At 29.6% G+C, this 6000-nt stretch overlaps 1 protein-coding gene and 1 long non-coding RNA gene across 2 annotated transcripts in view; both read left to right on the top strand.

The window, feature by feature from the left end:
• The window catches only part of LOC145319972 (uncharacterized), a 172549-nt gene that overhangs the window by 146134 nt on the left and 20415 nt on the right, over positions 1-6000 (top strand). The window contains exons 19-22 of the mRNA XM_080162382.1: positions 1150-1248; positions 1654-1792; positions 2121-2229; positions 5736-5781. Of these exons, the coding sequence (XP_080018508.1) occupies positions 1150-1248; positions 1654-1792; positions 2121-2229; positions 5736-5781 (393 nt within the window). The remainder of the gene's footprint in view (positions 1-1149; positions 1249-1653; positions 1793-2120; positions 2230-5735; positions 5782-6000) is intronic.
• Positions 3189-4264, top strand: LOC145320323 (uncharacterized). The gene is made up of 3 exons (XR_013880161.1): positions 3189-3423; positions 3747-3796; positions 4100-4264. It is a non-coding gene; the product is annotated as an uncharacterized LOC145320323 (long non-coding RNA).

The following is a 6000-nucleotide window of genomic DNA, read 5'->3' as shown; positions in this document are numbered from 1 at the left end:
CTCAAAATCAAGATTTTAAAATGGATTTTTTTAACACATCAAAAAACATTTTTGTATACTTTTCAGGCAAATTTATATTTTTTACATGTATTTAGCTTCATCCATAAGACTGGGGGTCGGCAGCTGTCCTCTAAAGTGATAGGGATAGAATTTCTTTTTTTCAATTATTTCTTATTTAGAAAAATCAATAAAATCTACCTTAAACTGTTTTTCATTATAATTAATGCATAAATCCCTTAAAAAATTGTTATTTTATCAGAATTATTTTTTAAAAGTGGAGAAAAGGGCAAAACAAACGTTTTCTCATTGATTTTCTTTTGATTTGCATAATGAAGTGGATCGGTAAAAAATACAAAAATATAGATTTTGATTGAAATATAAGCATTTTACTTTAAACAGAATCTTTTTCTTTTATCATACGTGTTGCTTTAACAAATAGAAACAATGTACTGTAAAGCTGTACACTTATGGTCTACCGTAGACAAAATATCCAGGAAAATGTAGATTGCATAATGAAGTGGTTCGGGGTTTAGATAGATAGATAGATAGATAGATAGATAGATAGATAGATAGATAGATAGATAGATAGATGGATAAATAGATAGATAGATAGATGGATAAATAGATAGATAGATAGATGGATAAATAGATAGATAGATAGATGGATAAATAGATGGATAGATAGATGGATAGACAGATGGATAGATATATGGATAGATAGATGGATAGATTGATGGATAGATAGATGGATAGGGTAAGGGGGGCTATTTTCGGGAGGGGTTAATCTGGTAATTTTCTATCTACCTTCATAAAATGACCTTTATCTCCATGTTCCTTTCAAATGACAGAAAAAAACATAAAAGCAAATTTGTTTGTTGTTAAATTACCTACAAAAAAGTATAAAATGAAATTTTTGTGAGATGAATTTTAAGGGTACTAAATAATTAAATCCCCTTTTTGGTTGATTTGCCCCAATGTGCATTGTGAAGAATTTTGCTGTACCGAGAGAATGCATATTTTATTACAAATGAAGAACGTACTTGAAATTTTGTAGATTGGTCTATCTCCAAGATTTCAATTACTTAAGACGGTTTTAATTGTAAGAGATTAGTTTTTTTCAACACCCTTATATTTACATAATTATTATAGATGTGTGGATGGCTTGGTATGGTTACATCTCCTATTCAACACAGTCAAAAGAGGAAGGAGAGAAAGAATGTATATACTTACTGAACAATGCTATTCCAAGTAATTAGAAATTTTAATATCAAAGATCATTTAGGGCTAATTAACCGAGCCAGCCTCAGGAGGTAAAGCATTTTTGGATAGGACAACTTGCATTTTAAATAAACATCTTCAAGGAAGGGGCTTTTCTGGATTTCAAACTGGCGGCTTTACCTTGTTCAAAAATGTAGACAGTTTTGATTTAGCTATCAGCGGCTAATTTTTAGTATAATTCTAAAACAATATTAGTTGGGTAATTGCGATTTACTGAGTGCGGCTTTTATGACTTATGTAGGAAGCAGCTCTTTGTGCTTTGTACTTTGATTTGATCATTTGATGACTGTTGATGACTAAACATGAACATTATTAATGATTAGCAATGTCAAATTTTATATAAAGTCTGTGTATCGTAACATGATCTTTGTTTAGATTTATAGCTGTAACGGCCGGTCAACTTGAACAAATAGCCAGGGGAAACCAGGGATTAACCTTCCTACAGTGCATCAAGTGTCAAAGCAAGTTTAGTCAGGATAATTTACAAAATAGATCTAGAAAGAAGACTTTAGAGGTAAGAAACTTTATGTTTAGTCAGGGAGGGAGGGGACATTAAATTGTAAATTGAACTGGTGCCATACGTTTTTAAACCACGTTATCTTATTTGTTGACCCAAAAACTTTTGATACCTTTTTAAAATTTTGATTAGATCAGTCCAAACTTTTTAGATGATAATTTCATACTTTTTTTTATCATCATTGGGGATGTACTTATGTAATATTCCATTGTTCTTTTCTCCTTCTGCAAACCTTTGGTCCAATTAAGTTCACAGTAAAAATTAAATAATCCATATCAGATTTTTCCAGTCCCTAGAAATGTTCAAATAAACACTTCATTTATAGGTTTGTTGTATAAACTGTGGGTCTAACATGGTGATAGAATGCCGCGGTCCAAATTCTTCCCAGCCAGAGGAAGAAGCCGACATTGGTCTTCCGGCCGTTGAAGCTTTAGGCAATAAATCAATCACAATTAGTTTTTTGGGGAAAATAACGAGAGGAACTTACATTTTAGGAATTAGAGCAAGGTTCAAAGAGAAAAAATCTATAATAGTTATTTATCATATTTTCGTAATATTGTGAATGCGATAAAGGATTTTAAAATCATTTCAACAATTTGGTCATGTGATCAAAAATTTGAATTGTCCGTCTACTGTTGCCCCCCCCCCCCCTGTGGGGGCGAAGTAGGTGGAAATTAAAATATTTGTCACTTGACCTTAATATTGATGAAATGATTTTAAATGACCTTTATTGTATTAACAATATTATTAAAATACGATACTTGGGTTTGTTGGATTTAAAACTCTGTCTTAAAAACTCAAAACTGAAATAATACATATTACAAGGGTAATTATACTGTACGTTCATTGGTTCTCTGTGTCTTTCTTTCCCTCTCCTCTCTCTCTTTCTGTCTGTCTCCTTTTCCCCTCCCTCCCCATACCCCGTCTCATTCTCTCTTCTTTCACTTATATATTTACCCCCCCCCCCCCACTTCATCTAATTCTTTTTTTCTCACTCACTCACATGCTATTTCTATCTCTTCCCCTCTTTCTCTTCAAAAGATAAATATTTTCTTCAAAAATATATTTTTTATACCTTCCTTTTTGTAACAATGAAATTTTTCTGTTTTATAAAAATAACTTAATTTTTCATTTTAGCTAATTATTTGAAATCTTTATATTTACCCCTTTTTTCTGAAAATAAAATGATAAACTAAAAATTGATTACCCGTTTGTTCCCTGATTTCCAAAGTTGTACGACAGATAACCTAACTATTGCAAAAGCTAATGTCAGCTAATTCAGTCAAAGGGAAAAGCTGAAAAGAAAGGGGGGGGGGGGTATAATAGTTTTTCTATTAATCCCCAACGCCCCCCCCCCCCTGCCCAAAATAAGTCCTCCCTTTTTTTAATTGGAACTCCATTTAATAAAACGTAAAAATAGTTGTGAAAACTAAATTTTGATTTTTTTTAGAAGTTTGAAGCTTTTTAAACTAGTAGTAAATATTTAGATAAGATGACGGTGACACATACAAAATCGGAAACTAAGATTCAGCTGACCTATAAAGTTCTTTAATTTAATGTACGACAATATTTTCTAACTTAGTAATCATTTGAACATTAATTTAGGCGGAGGTTATGTCAGATAAAACGTAGGTATTTTGTTCAGTGTTATTTTATTATATAGCCTGAAGCTAATTATCTAAAAAAAATGCTTGTTCGATTAAATTGTAATTTTCAGGGAAGCTTTATTAATGTCTTGAACTATTACATAAAGTATTAATGTTTTTTGTCTGATACTTATGATCTCAGAAATTACTGGTCCGAATGGTTTTTTTTTCAGTTTAGCTTTACATAGGTCCTGGGATGGTTTTAGGCCATTTTTTTCTGTCCATTCTTTGTACATGGAAGCTTGGGGGCGCAGCTATTATTATCAATATTTTTATAAGAAATATAATTATATAAAATATTTTAGGCTTGTCAGAAAACTTGAATCTACCATTTTTTGCTGCGAGAGTTTGCATGGTAAGTTTTGTTAAATCTAGCTTCTCTATAATTAATGCCCGTTTGTTCATTCGTCTGTATGTCACTTCACAACTGTTTATCCACATCTGTCTGTTTGTAAATCTGTGTCCGTAAGTCTGTCTGTCCGTGTGTCTGCCTGACGGACTTTCTGTTGGTAAGTACATCAATATTAACAAACTTAGACATGTTATAATTGTCCTATAAATATTAAACTTGTGTTTTTAAAATTGCAAAGATTAATGCTTTAATAGAAAGACAAATAGATTTTATTACCAACCTATCAAAATAATTGTTATATTTTAGGAGAATTAGCTTCCTTCCATTCTGCCTGTTATTGATTATGTAAAAGTCACTTGGAGATGTGGCAACGATTTTGGTGTCTGCTTGCAAAATTACACATGAAGAAATCAACTGGTTATTTTATATCTATTTTGTTAAATGTTTACCCTAAAATAAATGTTAATTTGACTTATTTGTGTATTTATAAAATTTTTGTTTGGCAAACCTACTCTATAAGTCGAGTTTTCCTGAATGTTTAAACTTATGTTAGTTTTAAGTGTAATGTTTTAAAAGATTCTGTGAGCGTCAGGGGGGGGGGTCGAGGGGGGTTTCCCCCCTCAGGGGAAGGGGGGGTTGAGGGGGGTCTCCCCCCTCAGAAAAAGCTTGGGCTTTGTCTGTAACAAAAAATATACCCCAAAATAATTTAGCTGCATCTTTTTTTTAATGTTGGAATACTATGTTCTTTTAATCCTAGTCAACCAATAAGAAATAGGCATAATATAGAAAAAGTTAGGAATAGAAATTATTTCTTTTGTATAAATTCCTTTTTCAAAATAAGAAATTTCCTAATTGTGTAATGTTGGAAAAAATATTATTTTTTTAACAATCCTGATGTCAACCAAGAAATAGGCAAGATGTAGTAAAAGTTTGGAATAAAATTTTTTTTATCAATTCCTTTCTTTAAAATATGAAATTGTACAATTATGAAAATGTTGGAAAAAATATTATTTTTTTTTAAATCCTGGTGTCAACCAATAAGAAATAGGCATGATGTAGTAAAAGTTTGGAATAAAATTTTTTTTTATCAATTCCTTTCTTTAAAATATGAAATTGTATAATTATGAAAATGTTGGAAAAAATATTATTTTTTTTTAAATCCTGGTGTCAACCAATAAGAAATAGGCATGATGTAGTAAAAGTTTGGAATAAAATTTTTTTTATCAATTCCTTTCTTTAAAATATGAAATTGTATAATTATGAAAATGTTGGAAAAAATATTATTTTTTTAAAATCCTGGTGTCAACCAATAAGAAATAGGCATGATGTAGTAAATTTTGGAATAAAAATTATTTTTTTTTTTAAATTCCTTTTTCAATACGTGAGACTTTATAATTATGAAAATGTTGGAAAATTTTTTATTCTTTTTAAATTCTGATGTTGACCAATAAGAAATAGGCATGAGGTAGTAAAAGTTTGGAAAAAAATATTATTTCTTTGTCAATTCCTTTAATTTTGATAATGTTGGAATAAAAATTATTGTTTTCTAAATTTTTATGATAACATGCCTATATCTTATTGGTTGATAGTAAAATTTAAAAAAAATAATATTTATTACAGTATGAAGAGAAATAAATTTGAAAAAAAATAATTTTCTTTCCCCTATATTTATTATTCCAATATGCCTAGAATTAATTTTGAAAAAAAATAATTTTCTTTCCCATATTTTTATTCCTATTTCTTATTGGATGTCATTTTATGTCCAATAAGAGACTAGTGTTTAAATATTTTAAAGGTTATTATTGTATTTATTTTGAATATGATAATAGCAACATTATCTCATTAAATACAATAAATTACTTTTTAGTAGCAAACCTTAATTTTCTTCTTAATATTTGTCATCCTAATTTGGAATTTTAAAGATGATTGAATAAAATTTTAGACATTGCTTCCACTCTTCAACTTCCAACTTCAAGATCGCCAAATAAGTAAGATTTTATTAAAACTTGGAGTTACTTTAAATATGTCAGGGAGGAAGGAGACATTGAACTGTAAATTACAGTCGTACCAAATCGCGTAGCTCTAATCTTGTTTGTTGACATAAAACATTGAGTTCTTTTATTGTATTTTGATTGGGTGGTTCCAAACTAGTGGTGTTCAAACTTTTCAATAGTAAATGTAAGTTTAATCTTCAGAAGGGTTAATTT

The sequence above is a fragment of the Acartia tonsa genome, chromosome 5, assembly GCF_053477335.1.
Source record: "Acartia tonsa isolate MP-2025a chromosome 5, ASM5347733v1, whole genome shotgun sequence".
Classification (NCBI taxonomy): Eukaryota; Metazoa; Arthropoda; class Copepoda; order Calanoida; family Acartiidae; genus Acartia; species Acartia tonsa.
Note: the sequence above shows the minus strand (reverse complement) of the source record. Positions and strands in the feature narration are given on the sequence as shown.